This window comes from Camelus ferus, chromosome 23 (assembly GCF_009834535.1).
Source record: "Camelus ferus isolate YT-003-E chromosome 23, BCGSAC_Cfer_1.0, whole genome shotgun sequence".
Taxonomy (NCBI): Eukaryota; Metazoa; Chordata; class Mammalia; order Artiodactyla; family Camelidae; genus Camelus; species Camelus ferus.
Window position 1 is genome coordinate 15,059,527 of NC_045718.1, and position 21,325 is coordinate 15,080,851.

The 21,325-nt window shown below is 38.8% G+C and overlaps 1 protein-coding gene across 14 annotated transcripts in view; it reads left to right on the forward strand.

The window, feature by feature from the left end:
- MDM4 (MDM4 regulator of p53) overlaps nucleotides 1-19,938 on the forward strand; it is a 36,537-nt gene extending 16,599 nt beyond the window's left edge. For 2 of the 14 annotated variants that reach the window (XM_032466978.1, XM_032466979.1), the window contains 7 exons: nucleotides 3,174-3,241; nucleotides 3,978-4,077; nucleotides 6,597-6,757; nucleotides 8,022-8,171; nucleotides 9,678-9,758; nucleotides 11,734-12,291; nucleotides 18,629-19,668. In XM_032466978.1, the coding sequence (XP_032322869.1) occupies nucleotides 3,174-3,241; nucleotides 3,978-4,077; nucleotides 6,597-6,757; nucleotides 8,022-8,171; nucleotides 9,678-9,758; nucleotides 11,734-12,291; nucleotides 18,629-18,661 (1,151 nt within the window). In that variant the 3' untranslated portion in view covers nucleotides 18,662-19,668. Of the gene's footprint in view, nucleotides 1-2,556; nucleotides 3,242-3,977; nucleotides 4,078-6,596; nucleotides 6,758-8,021; nucleotides 8,172-9,677; nucleotides 9,759-11,733 lie in introns of those variants that run through there. The other 12 variants (XR_004314765.1, XM_032466980.1, XM_032466985.1 and 9 more) reach the window with 12 other exon arrangements.
- Nucleotides 19,939-21,325: the final 1,387 nt, after the last annotated feature.

The window sequence follows — 21,325 nt, forward strand, 5'->3', positions numbered from 1 at the left end:
GTTTGAGATTGTATCCCTGTGATGTTGTTTAACATGTTTTTGTATCTCTTCTATTTTTGGTAAACTAACAGTCCCTGAATAAATTCAAGTTTAAATTTTTTGCTGAGAAGGTTACCTAGGTGGTGCTTTGTACGCCTGTTGCATCACGTCAGAGCCGTGTGAGATCTGCTTGTCCCTCTTTCAATGATGCTTAGATTCTGTGGACTTACATGGTTTCACCCTGATCCATCTGTTATAAAGGTCCCCTAAGAACCTTTCACCTAAAGATTTCAGCTTTCTGCTATTTGAATACCAGTTTCTCTCTTTGCTTGATTCCGTACCTTTTAAAAAATTTTTGTTTTTCTTTGAGGGGGATTTATTTAAATATATGTATGTATATATTTTAGTGGAGACACTGGGGATTGAACCCAGGACCTCGTGCATGCTAAGCACGCACTCATCATTGAGCTATATGCCTTGCCACCCTCACCCCCGATTCCATACCTTTTAAATACTGCCTTTTGAGTTTAATTTATTAGGTACAGGAAACTGGCTGCTTTGGGGTGTGAGGTTTGATGTGTTAGAGATAAGTGAATAAACTGGATACAACTAAAATGTAACCTCACTCATTTCCGAAGAATGAAACTTTTCTTTCTCCATTCCTACATGAAGCCCTTTTGTGAGTTTCAAATTAGATTTTAGATACATTGTCTTTTGAAGAAAGTCCGTTTTTGTAATCCCTTTAGATTGGCTATTTTTCAGCAGTTTACTGAAACAAGTTGGAAAAAATCCATTCCTAATAAAGATTTATGCTTTAAAGTGAGAGCATAGAGACTTTTGCTGTCATAGTGAAATGTGATTTGAACTTATGTTGAATTTTGAAGCCTGTTGGTTTCATTGAGCTAGGTGCCCACTTCACCCAGCTGTAAATTTCTGTTTTAGAGGGAGGGCCTTGCAAATGATATGGCACTTTATTGAAATTCAGTGACTTGTGAGTGTAGCTTTCCTGGGACAGTCATCACAGGCTTGAAATACTCAGAGAATTTTATATTTGCTGATCTATTCTTTCAGCAAAATTTGTTTTCTGATTATCTGTTCTCTGAATATCTAGAGTGGGTATAATTCTCACTCTTACTCTCATTTTCTTTCTTGCACTTCTTCAGCAGAATTTAACATGCCAGATAGTAAGGTGAACACTTCTGTAACAAACATTTCAGTTTTTCCCGACAAAAACCCTGTGAGGAAGGTCTGGAGATGGAGAGTTGAGGTTTTGGTTTTTTACCCCCTCCAGTAGAATGAGTAATTTGTCCAAGGTGAGGTGCTGCTGATAGGTAGAGCGGATGTTTTTGATGGACCAGTCTGTGCTCTTCCTTTTGTGCCACATGCTGATGTCTCCTTAACCCTTTCTTGTAACAGAATTTGCCCAATTAATTTTTTAACACTTTTATTTTAATCAGAATGTTAAATCTTTTAAACATTTTCTTTGTTCTTTAACTTATCACTTTGAAATAATTTCACCTACAAAAAAGTTGCAAAGGTATTAAAAAGAGGTCTGTGTTCTCTTTACCCAGATTCCCCAAATGGTAACATCTTACATAACCATGATACAATGATCAAAACCAGGAAATTACCCCCACAGTAATTTTGATTGATTGTCTGTTCTGAATGAACTCCCATTATTGCTAATGGTTGGCTGTTTCTGTGGAGCTTCATAAATTGAGTTGCGTGTGTTTTATTTGAAGGGACAAGTGAGAAAAGTGCTTTCCGTATCAACTGTTTTATACCTTTGCAAATGAGATAAACCTTTTATTTTGATGGTTGAAGAAAATGCCATTGTTTGAAGTGAAGATGAATCTTTATAAATCATGTCTTTAAATTTCCACATCTGTTCTAATAAAATAAAATATATATGACAAGTTTTCTGTTTATTTTAAAACTCCTTTTTACACTGTAGCTTTCCCCTACAATTTCTTTTTGCTTCTAATTGTTTTAACCTAATTAAGGCAGTTAGTCTTTAGAACTCGAAGTGACAGTAGTTGAATTCCTTTACTAAAGAAATGCTTCATCTGCATTGTGTATTAATTGAGCTTTGAAGACCACTGTGGTCAGAAAATGCTGGCTCTTTAACATCTCAGTATCTCCATTTATTTATAAAAATGCTTCTAGAAATAATACTCTATAATTACAATGTTGAAAATGCTTGCTTTGTGCAAAACAACTGAGTTTTCAGACCAGTTGTAGAATCTGAATTCTTTCTCTAGCAGTCTTTATTGGACGAGGATGACATTTTCCATAAGTGTCTTACTTCTGGACTTTATAGTAGCTGCTGAACCAGTCCATGATAGATTTATTTGGATGTATATAGTTACATATGGCCTCATATAGTGAATGGTCCACGTTGTTCAATTTTCTGCATCTTGTTCTTTTCTTGTAGCTTAAGTTTTCATCTTCTGTTCTGCTTGAAAAATTTTAAAGGCTTTGAGATTCATTTCTCTCAAAATTTCTCTTAAGTTATTGTTTTCTTTGCTTCTTTTTATTGACCTTAAGAAAAACTATCTGCTTCCTCTTCCTTCTTAGGAAATGTTTATAGGAACTGAGAAAAATAAGATTTGTTGATTAAAAAATTCATCTGTATTCATGTGATGGGAATTTAAACTGTGAAATCATCATTGACACTTAGAACGTAAGTTTATATGAGGATGTCATAAAGCAAGTGGGAAAAATTCCAGATTTTTCAGATTTTGTAATCCTGTGTAACTTTAACACTTGAAACAAAAATTAAATTAAAAAGCCAATTTTTTTGTTGTTGTTTTGCCTAAGTTAGGCAAATTTAGAAATACACCTATAGGAAGAGATGATAAAACACTCTCCATTATTCCCTGTTTGGAATCACTTTTTATATTAAAATTTGAAAGGGTGCTGTGGAAGAACCTTTTTTTAGTCATTTTTCTTCCTTTTTCCTCAGATGATATTTTGATGGTATATTTTGAATATAGCCTCTCTTGGTCTGTGCCATTTTTACTAGTTTTGATTTTTTTCCTTTCCTTTTGGATGAGAGCCTTGTACAGCCACAGTGGAGAAGTACATGTTTAGGGACCTAACCTGGCTCCAGGGTTGTTTGCTGAGGTCCTTTTTGTGTGGAGAGAATGGCTATTACCAGGGAAGGTTTCCCTTTTGTTTTACTTGCCATCCAGATGCTGCTCAGACTCTCGCTCTCGCACAGGATCACAGTATGGATATTCCAGGTCAAGACCAGCTGAAGGTAAAACCACCACACGGTGACTTCTTTTGTTGTACAGAGTGGCCCCTTCTCTGTACCTATGATCTTGGACTCCCAAGACCTTTCCTTGAATCTGGTAAGACTTTAACAAGAAAGGTTCTTGGGAGTTCACAGACCAGGGACAGAGTCAACCTTCTCTGTTCTGCCCATAACAGAGTTCCAGTCTCTGAATCTTTCTTTGGGATGTAGCACTTCTGATCTTCAGTTCTTCCAGTTGCATTTTCTTTGGGGTTTGTGTGTGCCTGTGTGTGTGTGTGTGTGGTGTTGTATGTACATAGGTGTTTGAGGAAATTGGTGTATTAGATTTTAACAGGCTTGTTGCAATTAAGTTCATGTCAGGCCGTTTCTTAAAGCTTCCCCAAACCTGGGAAAACTTTATGATCATCTTGGTATATGGCTAGGGTTTCACATGTTTTCTCAGTTACGCCTAATTTTGTAGTAGGCTAAAGACTTCATATTGATAGCCTGTTTTTAATAGTAGATCTTGGCCTTTTGTGCAGATTTTTTTACCCCAGGTTTGGGATTCTCCCAGCTCTGCTCACATTGGGTTGAGGAGAGGTGTTGCTTTTATTTGATGACTGTTGTGAACTCCAGAGTTTTCCTTTCTTGTGCGTAACCCATTGTGTCGCACACTAACTGGTGAGCCAGAATGGAACTGCTACATCCCCTGGTCGCAGTCATTTCTCCTGCACTGATGGACACCTTTCCTTCTTTTCAGCAAAGTGTAGAGGAAAGTTCCAACTCCAGGAAAAGAACTGAAGAAGGCAATATTCCCACGCTGCCTACCTCACAGCATAAGTGCAGAAATTCTAGAGAAGGTAAGTTTGGATTAAGGCCATGTAGACCTTTCTCTCCTTCTCTCTGCCTCCCTCTCCCTCCCTCTCTCCCTTCCGTTTTTGGTGGTGATTTTTAGAAATGCTATCTATCTGTATTAAGCCCCAGCTGTAATTAAGACCATTATATAGAGAACTCAAAAAATAATAAAGCTGTTTCTTTGCATGTGAAGTAGGAGGGGAGTATGTCATACTCATTTCTCATTCTTTTTTGAAAACCATTCTTTTCTCACCCTAGTCAACACTATAGCTTTGAAAGAGATGGTAGTGCTCTGTTAGCAACCCGCAATGACTGCGATGGGGCAAGACCCTTTAGCTGGCATGCTAACAGAAGAGAGCTACCCATTTATGAGCTTGCCGCCTGGTGATTGTGCTGCCTTGGCCTTTTAAGTCTTGGCACCCCTGTACGGATTTGATCTGGGCAGAATTTTTATTTGTGCGCTTGAGGCAAAAGCTACTTTTTATATACTTCGGAAGTTTGCAAAGATGGTAAAATGTGCTTAATAGCTCAGAGCCAAGAGTGAGCCGTTGGAAGCCTAGTGGCTCCTTCGCTCTTGGATAGTGGTCGTTAGATCTTTGCCATTCATCCTAGGTATGGTCAGCTTAAGTGAGCTGATCAACGTTTTGGAAGTTTTCCCCAAACTCTGCTTTATAAAATGTTTCCTAAAACTTGCTGCAAAGATCTGTAAAATCAAAAGTTCCCGAAAGGAATGTTACGGCACGATGGTTTCTAGTGTAGGTACCTGACTCACACCTGCAAAATTGGCAGGTTAGACCTCTCGCAGCATCCTGGAAAGTTATGCTGCTGAAAATTGTTTTAAATGTTTAAATTAAAATTTAATCTGTTTATCATGCTGGATTGTTTTCTTCAAATTGCATTTGAATATAAACTGAATTTTGGGCTGCCTAGTTACCTTGGAGCTTATTCCAGTCTTTAGGGTCTTAAATATATAATTTCGTTTCTTTAAATACAGGTCCTTGCATATTTTCTACTCAGAAGGCTGTTTAAAATACCAGAACAGCGAATTCAAGAGACTATGTAGTTTCTGATGTAAATTTTGAGAATAAATAGCTTAGTATTTTTAGGGAAGTGTATGGGTAGAAAGGACAGAATTTTTGTATGTGGAAAGGATGGCCTATTTTCATTCCCTTCATAGGAGGTTATAGAGCTTAAATAGTTGAAGATAACTTTAATGTGGCGCCATCTCAGAAATTAGGTTTCTCATAATTTCAGCAATGAGTAAGTAAAAGGTAGTTAGTTTCCCTGAACACAGGTATGCCTTTTAATAGGCAGGATCAACATAATTTGTAAGTAGATAGGGTAACCTTTTGCTCTGACAGGGGTCCATTTATTGCAGACGTTTTTCCAACCATGTGTGCCTTAGCACATTTAGACACCCATGGTTGGCACTGGCATACCTAGTGCATTGGGAGGAGGTAGAGGACAGTAAGAAAGTAGAAAAGAATAAAGCACAACAAAAAAGATTGGACGGTGGGAAGGAAGAGAATCTCATGTGATAGCAACAAGGTTATGTTAGTAACTCCCTTGAATATCATTTAGATGTCCAACGTGAGATCTTCTCTTTGGAACACGTGGCCCTTAGTATGTTTTGGATTTGCAGTATTTCTAGATTTTAAGGTATTTTAAGATATTTTAACTCCAGAAGAGCCCACTGATTCAGAAAGGGCATATGTGTATATTTATTTGGACAGCATAGAGTTCAGTATTTCATAATTGTTGTTACCTATCAAAATACATGAATGATTGAGAAATGTTTGAAAATATGTGGTACCAGTGATGCTGCCTTGACAGCCTTATGATTGCCTGTTATTGTCTGTACCGCCTTGCTTCTATCTCAAAGGTTGGACCTCTGTGCCATCACCATTTACAGTCCACTAGATCAAGCCACTGTCAGGCACCATGTACTAAAGCAAGTCATTAGTTAGTTATTACAGTGGTAAGGCTGTTTAAAATGCCACTAAGTGACCCCTTAGAAGTCCTTTTGTGAAGGAGTATGGTACAGCTCAGCGGTAGAGCACATGCTTAGCATACACAAGGTCCTGGGTTCAATCCCCAGTACCTCCACTAAAAAAATAAGGAAATAAATAAACCTAATTACCTCCCCCCTTCAAAAAATAAATAAATCGGCTTTAAAAACTTAAAAAAGTAAGCATGCAAACTAACAAAAAAAAAGTTTAAAAAAATTTAAAAAACAAACAAAAAAAGAAATCCTTTTAAAACAGTGTCATTGTTTGGATGCTTTCAGAGTTGAAATTTCTTGATGAATTATCTCCAGTGTCACTTGTTGCTAATGTAGCCTAAATGGGAGAAAGGCGATTTAGGCTCTGCAGCTGGGACAGGTATTTGATTTCTGATTCTTTCGTACTGAGAAGAGGAATTTCTTTTTACCTGTCTTATAGAGAGGTTGTAAATGTTACAAAGAGAGCCTTGATTCTTCAGTGTTTTGTACGCAGCTATCATCCTTTTCATTTGACTTTTGTAGATAAAGACTTGTTAGAAAATTTAACCCAAGATGCGACATCAAGGCTGGATCTTGGGCTTGAGGAGTGGGATGTAGCTGGCTTGCCTTGGTGGTTTTTAGGAAACTTGAGAAACAACTATACACCTAGAAGTAATGGCTCGACTGATTTACAGACGAATCAGGTAAGTTTCATGTTTGAAGAGGAACTTTTTTTTTCTTTTGAAAGAGTAACATTCTTGGTTACTTGTGACCGTACATTGCATCCTCTAAGAATTCCCATTCGGTGCTATGACTTCTAAGTACCATCTGTATACATATGACGCCTAAATCTGTGTCTCCAGCCCTGACCTCTCTCCTCAGTGTTCAGCTTCCATATCCAGCTGTCTGCTCAACACTTAGATGATCTGACATTTTAACACGTTCAAAACAAACACTTGATTTTTTTTTTTTCAAAGCAACACTCCTGTTCAGCCTTTCCTTTTTCATAAGTCTACCTTCTACCCGGTTATTCTAGCCAAGTATCAAGGGATATCATTGATTTGTTTCTCTGTCATATGCTGCATTCAGATTATCAGCTCTTTATGTAAAACATCTGAAATCTAACCAACTGCTTTTTATTACTTCCACTGTCATTCCCTAATTCAAGATGTCACCGTCCAGCTCTTTTGTAGTCTCCGTTGCACTTCTCACTTTGTAAAACTGTTATTATATTTTGTTTATGTAACTGTTGTCTGACCCCACTGAAATGTAAGTCCAGGGCTTTTGTATTATTGACCACTTTATTCTGTGGCCTAGTACCTAGAACAGTATCTGATACATAATTAGTGTTTGTTCAGTAAATTAATGGACATATAATAGTGGCAAAATAATAGTTGTCTCGTGAATATTGTAGAAAAAATATGTCATAAAGTGTTCATAGATGAATGCAGAAAGTTATATTTAAAGTTGTTCAAGAATTAAGAAGGGAATGTTATATACCAACTTTGCCTCAATATAATTTTTTTAAAAATTCAAAAAGAGGACAGAAGGTTTGAGTTACAATCAGTATTTCTTATATTTCTTTAATAAAGATCATTGACATTAAAGGAAAGAATATGTCACAATTAATAGAAAGTTTCCTGGATTCTCAGAGTGCTGTCCATAGAAAGGAATGTAGGGAATGGATTCTCTTTTAGTTGAGCAACTATGAGCTTTTAGCTTTTAAATTCTTCAGTACTGTTTCTCAGCTGTTCTGCCTGATTTACTGTTAAAATAGAAAATCCTTTGCTAGGTGCCCTTGCATCCACCCATTAGTTTATACACAGTAGGTGCCAAGTAACCTGTTAAAGAAAGGGTAGGCATTCTTTGGAGATGTGTGAGGACATTGTGTTTTGGGTTCATTTACGTTGATTCAACATCTCTGATAAACCTCTGACTATAAAACTTATGTTTGTTTTTTTCTGTTAGGATGTAGGTACTGCCGTTGTTTCAGACACCACAGATGACTTGTGGTTTTTGAATGAGTCGGTATCAGAGCAGTTCGGCGTTGGAATAAAAGTTGAAGCTGCTGATACGGAACAAACAAGTGAAGACATAGGGAAGGTGAGAGACAAAAAGGTATGTTGTGGAAAAGTCTCATGTTGGCTGTATTTACATGCATATAGTATAATCTGTTCAAATCTGATGACCTGACGCTTTGTATAACAAATGACTCACGTAATTCCCCCTTTTTACTTTTTAATATTTTCCTATATCTGATTTTAAGTTAACCAAGTCTGTCTTAAAAATAGAATAGGACTTTATGAGTAAAGCTCCTACTTTGTTAGAAGCAAATAAGCTACCCTTTCCTGCCTGTGCTATCACTCATTGTGGAGTTTTGTTTTTTTTTTTTTTCTGGAGACCTTGCTTTGCTAACAAGGCAAAGTTCTAAATGTCCACAGCAGCCTGTAGGAAAAAAAAATCTTTCCTTCTTAGACATTTCTGTAGCTTCCATAACCACTTTATACCTAAATAGAAACAGACAGATGAGTTCTTCCTGCAAAGTTTAGAATTTTAAATAAGGAGAAAGAAGGGGGTTAGAACTCAGAGTGCACATGGTGCGCTCACACCAGGGTGAAGAGTCATACAAGCACGTGCTCAAATCTCAAAAGATCCTGGGCAGCAGATCCGGTGCAGACACAGACAAGATTCTCAGTAAATATCCATTGAATAAATACAGCAAAAAACAGACCTCAGTTGGGTCATCCTTTTAATTTAAGGGCGTTTCATAGTACTTTGTATTCCTGAGGGCTACCCTGCTGTGTTTGCGGTAGGCAGGTAGATGCTTGGTTTTTGAGGACTAGTTACTTCTGGGTAGCAGTGGGAGGGAGTGCATGTGGATAGAATAGAAAGACAAAGGTGACATCTGGAAACTTCTATGGAGAGACATAGGACTTCAAATACTTGAACTTCTGTGAGAAAGTTGCTATCCAGAGGTCCGTAATTCTGTCATAAGTGGTTTTATTTCATTCACTGATCACATAACGGGGGTTTTAATTTCTAGAATTTTAAATTCTAAATTTCAAAATTTAGAAGACACTTGTCACATTTCTGCCTTTTTGTTTCTGGTCCACGGGCATGTTTTTACAGGACAGTCAGTGTATCACGTAACTAGCGTTACTTTTGAATTTGAAAAGTAAAATTTTACAGTACTTTATTTTCATTCTTCACATTTAAGTTCTTTATTTTAAATAGTGGTTTTTTTAACTTCCATTTTCTCATGTAATCCTGTTTTATTCTTGTGAATGCCTATCTAGAGTCTCAAGATAAAAACATTCCACATTTAATAACTTGTACTCTGTTGTTTATTTAAATTCATAAATTTGGGAACCTCCCTTCTGAATGCAGAAGATATTTGGTAACCCTTCTTGGGTGCTTCTCAGTCATTTATTCTATTGAAATGCCAGCTAGCTGTGTGCAGAATCATGTTTTCGGTCTCCCATCTGAGCTGTCTCCTTTTTAAGTGCTGGTGCTGGGAGCAGAATGTGAGTTTTAAGCTGAAGCTCTTCTGTCTCTTCTGCTTTCAGGTAACAGCCTCATCAGAGGTAGATGAACTTTACTAATGAGACGTCTTTGCCTTTGCAGGTGATTGAAGTGGGGAAAAATGATGACCTTGAGGACTCCAAGTCCATAAGTGATGATACTGATGTAGAAGTTACCTCTGAGGTATGAATCTCTAGTAAAAGAGCTGTCTTACACCACATGCGTCTTCAGGTGTCAGTGTTCCAGCAGTTCACTTGTGTCCAGCTACCCCCGTTTCCAGTTCCCTTTCCTAGGTAGAGATATGGGTTTCTTTGCATCTTGTTAGAGATTTTTATTGGATTTTGAAAAGAGGATGAGTTGATTTAACCCTTTCCCTGTGTTGAAAAGGGATGACTTAAATGCCTCTCCATGTGCCTTTCTCCCTGCTGTCAAAGCTCTTTGAACATTATGAAGTAGATACACAGTTATTCAGAGTAGTCCTGTCCTGCCTTTCCCACTAAATGCCTCTCTAATCCCAAAGACAGACCTGTAAGTTCTCTAAAATTCTTTGTCAAGTATAAAAATAATATGTTCAGTGCTTTCTTAAATAGAAACAAATGGAAAAGGGCTTAATTTCCATGCGGGTTTATGTTAGTGGAGGGCTAAGAAATGAAGATTGAGTATCGAGCTGTTAGGTGACAGGTAAGGACTTATCGCCAGTTGGCAACTCAAGTTTAGACTCAGGTGTGTACTTTGCTTTTCTCTTTTCATGCTAGTTCCTCGTCTCCCTTTTAGTACTTCCCTCAGCTAACTCTGACTTGCTGTGGGAAGAATGGTAGCGGGGAAGGATAAGGAAGGGGTTGGTTTTGCATTTTGCTCCTTGGGGATATAAAAATTTTAGGTGGTCTCTGGTGTTGCTCCTGCTCCCCATCTCCCATCCCACCACTGCTGACCATTATGGTAATTCATTGCAAATTATTTGTCTGTCTATAGCTAAGTAATAAAGTTGGATATATTGGTCCATTAAGTGTTCATGACCATAATACAAATAGCAGAGATAAGTGTTTCCTTCTTAATCACGCTTCTGAGACTGCGTGGGCCCAGAAAACCTATTAGGCAAATAGACTGTATTTTATCAATTCAGAGATGCCATGGAATTTAATAAGCCCTATTATTTTATGTACTACTGAAAAAGAAAAGTGATGCCATTTAGATGTGACACACCATCAATTATTAATTCCAAATCTTTTTGAAGTTCCTTTGAGTATTTGTAAAACATTTCGAGTGAGATCTGAGGGTCTTAAACTGGCAAGAATGTGCTGTAGCTCTCTGCAGAACATCCTAGTTTAACAGATGGTTTTGTCCCTGCCTCTTGGTGCAGACAATTGAGTTACGACTTCTAAACTTGAAGTGCTTGGCCTTCGTTCTGAAAGTAGTCAAGTCAGGGTGTGTCAAGTCATTGACCCTGTCAAAGCCAGACAATTATCCACATTAAATGCTCTTGACTTGTTCCAGGGAGCTACCTTTGAATTAAGCAAGGCATTTAAAATTCATCAAGCTCTAGTGTCTCCTAATTTGAATATGGAGAAGTAAGAAAAACATTACTTGGCATTCAAGGACAAGAACATTAATTTTTTCAGAGAATGTGACTTAAGCGTTCAAGGTACCTGTGATACTGAGAGCAGTGAGGGAGCGTGAGTAAATTTAGCAGTTTTCAAATCTCATTTCAATTTTAGCTTCCTTTTTGACAAATTTTATAACATTTCTTAAGTAGTTAAGAGTGGCAGTATCATCTCTTCTTCATTCTTTAGCTTCTTGCTCAATAAAAGAGTAAGTTGTCCAAAGAGAAATGACTTAAAAAGAAGGCAGTGGGGAAGAGCAAGCAATGTAAATTCCACCCAGACTAGATGGGAAGCTAAAGGCATTTAACTTTTTTAAAGACAGCTACATCATATTTTGGCTTGAGATGGCAGTTGTGTCGCTGTCATTGTAAAACTTCTCAGGACTTGCTTACACATAGCTATAGGATTTGTTCAGATTCTCGGCTGGACCACTGCTGTGGAGCGTCCGCATGTGTGTGAGCTTAGTGTGAGGTGGTGAGGAGTGGCCTGCTCTCCCTTTGTCTCGGAGTCATGTTCACCGCCGAGTGAGTATTAATTGGCTGCACTTGTCTTTGTAGGACGAGTGGCAGTGTACTGAGTGCAAGAAATTTAACTCTCCAAGCAAGAGGTACTGCTTTCGTTGCTGGGCCTTGAGGAAGGATTGGTATTCAGATTGCTCTAAGTTAACCCATTCTCTCTCCACATCTGATATCACTGCCATACCGGAAAAGCAGGAGAGTGAAGGAATTGACGTCCCTGACTGCAGAAGAACCATATCGGCCCCAGTTGTTAGACCTAAAGATACATACGTAAAGGAAGAAAACCCCAAACTTTTTGATCCGTGCAACTCGGTGGAATTCTTGGATTTGGCTCACAGTTCTGAAAGCCAAGAGACCATATCAAGCATGGGAGAACAATCAGATAACCTTTTTGAACAGAGGACAGACACAGAAAACACAGAGGATTGCCAGAATCTCTTGAAGCCGTGTAGTCTGTGTGAGAAAAGACCACGAGACGGAAACATCATTCATGGGAGGACAGGCCATCTTGTCACTTGTTTTCATTGTGCCCGAAGATTAAAGAAGTCCGGGGCTTCGTGTCCGATTTGCAAGAAGGAGATTCAGCTGGTTATTAAGGTTTTTATAGCGTAGCTGAAACGTTGAATTGCAGAGACCTTTTAACAGGGCTAGGTCTTATCAAAGTTTCAGTATTGAGCTTCTCTATGCAGTGTGACCCATTGGCTACTTTTATTTATTCATATAAAAATCTGTGTTCCAGGCCATTTTTGCTTCTAAACTTATACAGAAGTTGAGAATTAGTTCTTTAGAACTGGAGTAGTCAATTTGGAGACTCCATTAACATGAAAAGATAAGTTAATCACTTCATTCTGTCCCAAAGATGAGGGTCTGGGAGGGAGCAGCTGCCAGTACAAACGGAAATTCATTCATTTATTTACCAAATTATTTGAAGATTGTTTCTTTAGGAAATGTCCTTAAGCATAAAATTCAAGGCAGCTATTAGAAAAATATTAAAGCTGATAGTGAAAAACAGAAGTATTTGATTAGTCAAGTTATGTAGTATTGTAGATCATTTTATGTTGCAATCAGGCCGCATGGTTCAGAGGAACCAAAATTTTTGTAAAGTCTAGAAAAACAAGAAATTTCTTCCATGTGTGCCTAAAACAGTGGTATCAGACAGTTTTGCTAACATACCCCAAAAAAGAATTTTGAGAAAGTATATATAACCTTTTGCACATTCAAAAAATTGAGGTATAATTAACAAATTATAAAGTGTTGCCTTCTGATGAATTGTTGGCATCTGAGTAGCCACCCAAAACAAGCAACGGAGCGTTTCTGTCGCCTCCGGATGTCCCGTCATGCCCCTTCCCAGGCAGGCCCTCCAGCATTTCATGGCTCTCACCTTCGATTGGTTTTCTTTCTGCACATGTTAATTTGACACCTAAATTTTAAAAATAAGTTTAAGTACCAAGCAGAGGGTGTACTATCCGATATATTGTAGATGTTCTTTGGAGATCTTTTTGTCAAAATCTTATAGCTATAGCTTTAACTGATTGAATTTATAGGGAAAAAAAATACTGTCATACACACTGGCAAAGCCTGCTCTCACTATAAAACTATAGTCAGCCAAATCAGACTTCACTTTGAATCAAAATATTGACTTTATTTTTAATTCGATTAAATGCATTACATACATTGATAGCACAGTCTTCTCAGTGACAGTTGTAAGAATTTTTAACCAAAGCTCTCTTTGCTCTCTGTCCCCGTTGTTTCTTGGGAGTCCTCTAGGGGTTTTTCATCTTTTTGTTTGATGCCTGTAGAGGTTTTTTAACTTTCTGAGGCAATGCCCCATAGTAAGATTTCTAGATGCATGAAAGGCAGCCTTTCTTTTGAAAATAGGGACTTTGGTAGTTGTGAAAAGGAAGGTAATTAAGAGACATGATAGCTCTCAAGAGGCCTTATCTGAGCACATAAATCTTAGGATACTACATAAGGAAATTGAAGATATGGAAGATACTTTCCCTATGGAAGTAATCTTGGTGTATGAATGAATATAGTTATTTTGAAGACCGAGGCCCTAGAATTATCATATGTAAGGATGGTAAGAACACGCACGCACGCACGCACGTGCACACACACACACACACACACACACCCCCTTCGATCCTTGAGGTCTGGGCCAGGGATTTCCATTTGAACAAGTGTTTCTGGAAGCGGACAAGGTGGTCAACAGACCACACTTCCGGAAGTCCTGCCGTGCCCTAGAGAGAATTCTAGGTACAGGAAGTAGATGGAACAAGATCTCTTCATTTAGCATGATATTTAATTTTTAGAGGGGAAGTTTTGTTAGAGAATTTTAAACTAGAAGGCACTCATTTACTCCTTTCATTTTGCACGTAAGCTAAGAAGTTAAATGACTGCTGAGTCACAGCTAGTGATAAAGCTCTTACTGGAATCCAGGCTTCTTGTAAGAGATGTGTAAACCATACTACTTCCTTCTGATTATTTGTTGAATATTATAATGGTGGTGCTTACTGAATTTGCCACAATGAATATGTTGTTAGCAACCTTAAAATATTGGAGACTATGACTTGTAGCCAAAATAGGACTTTGGAGAGAACAGACCGTAACCCTTTCTCCCCAAAGAGACAAGGCTCAGTAAATGTCAGGCTGTCTTATATAATCAGATAAGTTACTCCTCCCACTGGGAGGACAAGTAAAGGGAGCAGAGGAACCTGACCTCTTTTCTCCAGTTTTGTTCCGAACTTCTTGGGGAATGAGGCTCGGTCTCTGGCTCTCTTCAGGCACTCGGGACAAGGACTTTCCCCTGCAGTAAGTAGAACCAGTCCTTGGAGTTCAGTGTTTTGTTAGACCATGGGTAATGCGCTAAAAATTCAGAAAGTTAAATTACTTTCTATCCTATTCCCCACCCCTCACCACTAATCTATTCATAATAGTTTGATAGCCTTTAATTTTGTTTTGTTTTTGCCAGTGAAGTGCTTTTGCAAGTAATACCTTAAAGGAGGAGCAGGGAGCACGGGGGACCTGCACTTGTACCCTCTGGTTCCTCCTGTATAAAGTCACAGTTTTTAGAAAACTTAAATGAGAAAAAATTTTAAATTTTATTTGTGTTTGTAGATACTTGGTGCTAATTTGGTGCATCCTTGCCTAGGGCAGAACCTCTTATGCTACACAACTTTCTTTTCCCCTTGGCTCACCTGACTTTTTATGGTCCCCATTAGCATCAAGTACTTTGCTTAGAAGATCCCAAGCTGTGCATTTGAGCTGAAAGTGTTACAATAAATGTACACTGGGGTTTATTGTACCTCTATCAAGAGCCTTTTGAATGACTGAAATGTTACAGAGAAATGTATCTGCAGGAGGAGGTAGTTAATATTTCTTGGTAGCTTATCTGAAATCGAGAATGCTGCTTCTGCGGATCATTTTCCTTCATCCAGGATCCTTCTTAAATGTTTTCTGGGAGCATAGCAAGGCAGGTAGAATTCCTCCTGTTTTGAGGTAGGATGGGTCAGGGATCCTTAAAAAAAAAGGGGGGGGGGGTGCCAAATAGAACTATCAGAGCAATTCTTTGCCTACAGGAATCTAAGCCATCTTCTTGATCTGTTTTTGACTTTGTTTTTGTTTTTTCAATGCCACTGCGGTACAGGTAAGCAGGACATGTTTTGTACGTGAAGACTTCATAGTTTACTGCTATGTGATGATGAAACTCTTGACTTCCAAACACTACCATTTGTTTTGTAGTTGGGGTGGTCACATGCTCTGGTATTCTGGGGACAGTGCCAGTTCACCCCTGTTTTTTAGCATCCTATCCAGTTTGTCTCTGTCTCTCCCCTTTCTCCCCCTTTTCTCTCAGATGTCTTCATGTGGACATTAAATTACATGGTCTTCCTAGTTGTAGGTAGGCCATGCTTGGGTGGAAATCTTGATTGTGAGCAAAGGAGCTGTTAAAGTAGGTGTCAGTGAAGTTTATCGTTTCCACTGCATCACACCATCGACTTGTGATTAATGAAATCATCCCACATTAGCCTCAAATTTCTTATTTTGGTTTTTTGAATTAATATTTATGACCATGTTATTCCCAGACAAAAAGTTCAGAGCAGAAATGACAGATCCTTAGAAAAGCAATGAATTTCTAGGTTGCAGCTAAAAATGTCTTCTGTCTCTTAATGTTAACTCATTCTACTCACACCATACTTATTTTTGGTGTGCTTTCTATGTAATACTTAATTCAGACTTTGTAAAAATCTTAGATCAAGGCTCTAAACTGATACTAACATTTCCGCACAGTCCGTAGGTTCCCAATCCTAGGCTTGAACAATGGATTAGTGTCCAGCCAGGCCAGCTACCACACCGCCATGAACTATCTAAGATTGAATCACTGCCAAGCATTTGAAGATTTCAGTTGTGTTTTAATAATAATTTATGTATATTTACATGTATGTAATGCTTTGTGAGATGTTAATTTTCTTTGAAGAATTTATTTTTAAAGGTCAGGATCATTTGTATCTTTTTTTTTTTAATGTCAATTCAATGCATTGTTGGCTCCTTTGACAGTCACAAATGAGAACTTGGTGAATGTTAAGTCTTGGGTTCTACAGTTATTGTAGTGTTACCTCTTGGTTCTCTTTTGAAAGGAGGAGACTTGTTAACCAGCTGTTTGGTTTTTTTTTCCATAGAGATTTATATGAACTTTTGAAAGTGTATGGCTTTATATACTGTGAATCTGTTGTTTTCCATTTAGCCAAATGCCTGCTAAAATTGTTGGGACCCATGTTCTAAAGAATTCATTTTGATGGCTCTCTCATTTGTGGGTGTACCCGTGTGCGCACACACTATCAGGACTATTAATGCTTTTGCTAAAAATAGCTATAGACTTCTTTTTAAAAAAAGCATTGTTTTCAACCATTCAGTCTATCAAAAGGAGATGCTCCTGTGGTTCTTGATTTAGCAGCAACCATTCTTTTGTTTACATAGTTAATGTGTTTAGAATCTGCACTTCAGAGGCAATGGAACCTGCAGGCTCTCCCTGTGCCAAAAGTAGCAGGTACAGTGTTTACAGATGTCTGGCATTCTGCACTGCCGTAGGTCTGCTGAGGTCACTTTGCTGGAATTTCTCAGATTTGTGATTAGCTGAGGTGCAGTTTAGCACATGAGGAGAAATACTGAGGACCCTCAAGCTAAGCTGGAAATGAGGGTTATCTAAGGTAGTGGTTCAAGTGGCTCCCTGTACCTAATCTGGGGACAGTTTTTCCAGATTGCTTCGAGACATCCTTCCTGTTGACGGAGCTTTCCTTGTTTGCCACTGGCTATATTCTTTCTTTAGGAGCCACCAGGTCGCTTCTCTCCTGTGGGAGAATGTCCTGTAAACATTTTGAGATCTTTTGAGGCAATGGATGTGCAATCTTAAATAATGTCATTATTGGTGAATGTGGCATTGTTAAAGGAAATACTATAATAAACGTACACTTGGGTTTACTGTTCCTCTATCGAGAGCCTTTTGAATGACTGGAATGTTACAAGGAGAGAAGTGTATGTGCAGAAAGAGGAAGTTAATATTTCTTGGTAGCTTGTCTGAAATCCAAGATGATGCTTCTTTATCTTGTTTTCCTTCATACAGCATCTTTATTTAATGTCTTCTGGGAGCATAACACAGCAGATAGAATTCCTCACTTTTTTGGTAGAATGAGTCAAAGATTTTTAAAAGGGCCAAATGGTGCTGTCAGGTCAGGGATTCTAAAAAGGGCCAAATGGCGCTGTCAGAGCAATTCCTTTCACACAACAGTTGCTGTCATTGCAGATGCTTTATTGAAAGTTGGCATTATAACAGAGTTTATCAGAGCGTCTAATTTCTTATCCCAAGACTTTTTTTTTTTTTAAACAGTAAGTTCTTCAATGTCAGACATTTCCACTTCTTTCTTTACTGTAGCTCTTTTTTCCCTGGAGTTCAAAATGATTATAAGTTATTATCTACTTCTGGTTTTTTTTTGTTTTTTTTGTTTGTTTGTTTGTTTTTTTTTTAAGCGAAACCCACATTTTATTCCCATTTGTAACAGGGCAGGCGTTTTAGGAGACAGCAGGGACTGGAGGTGGTGCTGGAGGAGTCCTGGTCCTTGCTCTTTGTGCTTTTCCTGTTAACAGTAGGCGAGGTCATTACTTCACTCTTCATGCTTCCCCCCTTTAAGAAAAAACAGTCAATTTGTTATTTTAAAAAATTGACTTGTGAATGAAGGCTGATTCCATATGGTGGCTTCTCCTACCCTTTGGGAAAAATCAGCTTACACGGTTTTGCTGCTCCCGTTGGTTCAGTTTGCCTTCTTCCACGTGTGCTTTGGTTGGCGTATTGCTGTGCCACCGGCCTGAGGTTTGAAATGTTAGCTTTGGATGCAATATAGACTTTGATCTATGGTTTTTTTTGTTTGTTTGTTTTCTGTGAGGCATTTACCTGAAAGCAGAATCTTTGATTTTAATAATTTATGTGTTTTTCTTTCTTTTTTTTTTTAATTGGAGTATAGTCAGTTTACAATGTTGTGTCAATTTTTAGTGTCATCTACTTCTGGACATTGCTTTTATACCAAAGGCCTCTGTATCACCCCTTGGATGGTTGTAACTGTACTATCTTTAGATAAGTTTCCTCTTTTCCAGCCAGTCATGGGGAATGTTTCTGTTGCAGAGTTTGGTGGATTCTAGCAATAAGGAGGGAAGATGTGACATCAGAGTTCCTATGTTAAAAACAACTTGTAGTTGAGGATTTGTGTGTATGATGGGGCAACAGGGGATTTAGTTCCTCTGTTGTCTCAGCAGTAAGAAATTGACTCAGCCTGTCCTCTTCCTACAGGAGGATTATTTCTTCTCCCTACAGCTGCCTTGTTTTTTCCACTTCCTTTTTCATAAAGAATCAAAATGTCTCGTTTGGTTTTTTTCTTTCCCTCTTTAGGAAGTAATAGAAAATGTTTTGAAGGAGGAATGAGATGTTTCTGACTTCCTCAGCACTTGGCAAGGTAAATGTCTTACGTAGCCCCTGAGTAGGACTCCTAGCCTGGAGCTCGGCGCTGTGAAGCGCCTGGTGGGTGGAGATGAGGAGTAAGATGATTCCACCATCTTGAGCCCCAGTCTTGACTTTAAGCCTCAGTTTTTCTCGTCTGTGAAGTAAGTACCCGTACTACCCTTTCTACCTCATAGTTTGTTGTCGGAATTAAGTGTCAGAGAGTACCTTAGCCTCTCATTGCCCTGCAGAATATATTAGAAGTTGCAGTTTTGGTAGACAGAGCTCTGGGGTGAATATTCAGAATATCCCACATCAGGGAGCTGAGCGCCAGCACCGCTCTGTGCCTGTGTCACAGGGCCACGTTGGGTCCTTTTGCCCACACCTCTCGCTGAGCTGTCCTTCCCTGGGCGTGAGGCTCTTGTCTAGAAGGGCTCGCCTCTGGGTTCTGAGAGAAGTGTGCGTGTCAATTTGGTGGTAGCTACAGCTGCCTTGCTGTGGTCTTGATACACAAAAATTCTCAGTCCTACATGCACTTGACTAGGTGGCATCAAATGCGCCGTCAGTATCCAGGAAACACGCGGCTTTCCTGATTAGGCAGTCACAGTCAGCAGGAGAAGTGAGTGTGGTTTCATAGAACGGGAAGGAAAAGGCAGTTTAGGATAACTTTGACCAGTTCACCAGGTGAGGAGCGGATTCAGTTCTTGCCTGATCTTTCTAAGCACATCGAAGGTAATAGCTCTGTTAGCTTTTAAGAGTTTGCACTATGCGATGCTATTAATACCTATTGAATCTGTTGTGTTCTTTTGTGTATTAAATATTTTTCATTTTGCTGTTTTGTGGTGTCATTATTGGGCAAATATGTACTTGTGTTTGTATACAGCAAAATCTTGTTTTCTGTCTTCATGTATTGTCTTTGGTCTGACTTAGGGATGAAGAGAGTGGCTTTTGCAATAGAAGTTATTGGACTTCAAATCAACAGCAACTAAAAAGAAAAAGACAAATGAACTTATATATAAAACAGAAACAGATGCACAGACACTGAATACAGACTTCTGGTTGCCGGGGGGAGGGGAGTGGGAAGGGATAAACTGAGAGCTCGAGGTTTGCAGGTACTGACAGTATATATAAGATGCATAAACAAGTTCATACTGTGTAGCACAGGGAAATATATTCAATATCTTATAGTAGCTTATGGTGAAAAAGAATATGAAAATGAGTATATGTATGTTCATGTGTGACTGAAGCGTTGTGCTGTACACCAGAAATTGACACATTGTAAACTGACTGTACCTCAATAAAAAACAAACAAAAAAAATCAACAGTGACGTTTGATCCCCGCCCCTGCTCCCCACCCCCAACCAACATGGTTAACTATTAGAGTAATTGTATTTCATTTTTAGGTTCCCACTCTTGAAGGAACCTCAGCATTTTGCAGAGTGTGTTTTAACACTTAGCTAGGTAGGCAGTGAGTTGTGGAGCTTTCCCACTAGCCCCCTTGAAAATTAAGAAGACATACAGCACCTGCATATCTAGAGTGATTTATGGCAAACCATCTTTCTAGGCTCAAGCCTGTGCCTGACTCTTCTGAGCCCGCAGTATCAATCTGTCTACCCTCTTTGCAGTTGAAGAGATTTCACACGGTGAGATACAGGTTTGCCTCTTTATTGAGTTTTCATATGAAGAGATACCAGGTGCGGGGTACTATTTTGTTGTGCTTTTCAGTTGGGGCTAGTGCAGGAGGTAACTGAGGGTGTCACAAAGTACACCCTAATCACGCGTACATCTAGCAACTGCTAGGCTCTCTAGCAGGCATTCCTAAACTTTTGGGAATTACAGCCTTGAAAAGCTAATGAAACTTAAGCTTTTATTAAAAAAAAGCACAATATTTTACATTCAGGAGCCTCACTGAAGCTGAGCCTTGACCCCCAATTTCTGTTCTTTGGAGGGATATAGCAAAGAAAAGTGGACTTGCCCACATGCTTTTCAGCAGTTCAAGCCCTGACTGCTAAAAGCCATTTGGGAGGGATCCGGTCAGTTGTCCTGAGCTGATGTTGGCACAGGTTGGTGCTCACTGCACAACTTTTGGGAGCACCCTTCATAGGCTGTCACACAAATGATGTCCCCTAGGGATAGGTCGTAGATTACCTGTAGGAGGAGGCCATGGGGTGGGATGGGAGTGATACTGGAAAGAGCAGGGACAGTGTTTTAAAAAAAAAAAACAAAAACCGAAAAGAGCATCAGAGACAAGGATGAGGCCAGCTTCTGGTCCACACAACCATTTCCAAGCTTTGCGACCTCTAAGTTACTTTTTTAAAAAAATTTTTTGTCTAAGTTACTTTTTAATAAAAACTACATAACCGTGTTTTATTTCATGGATTTTTACATCCTATTGCTGGTGCTGCAGATTTATCATCTTTATTGAAAGTAGCCTTGAGGCTAGAAGGCAAGCTGAAACTAGTAACCGAGCTAAGCTGTTGGCAGACAAACGCCTGGTCAGTGCCTGTTTGCTAGAACTTAACGCAAATCCAGCCTCTGAAGGTATATAAAGTATTAGTGCTATTAGGAAGATTTCAGGTTTGGGGATACAGGGATAATCTTGTACATCCCCAACCCTAACCTCATTTGATTAATGTTTTCCTTTTACTT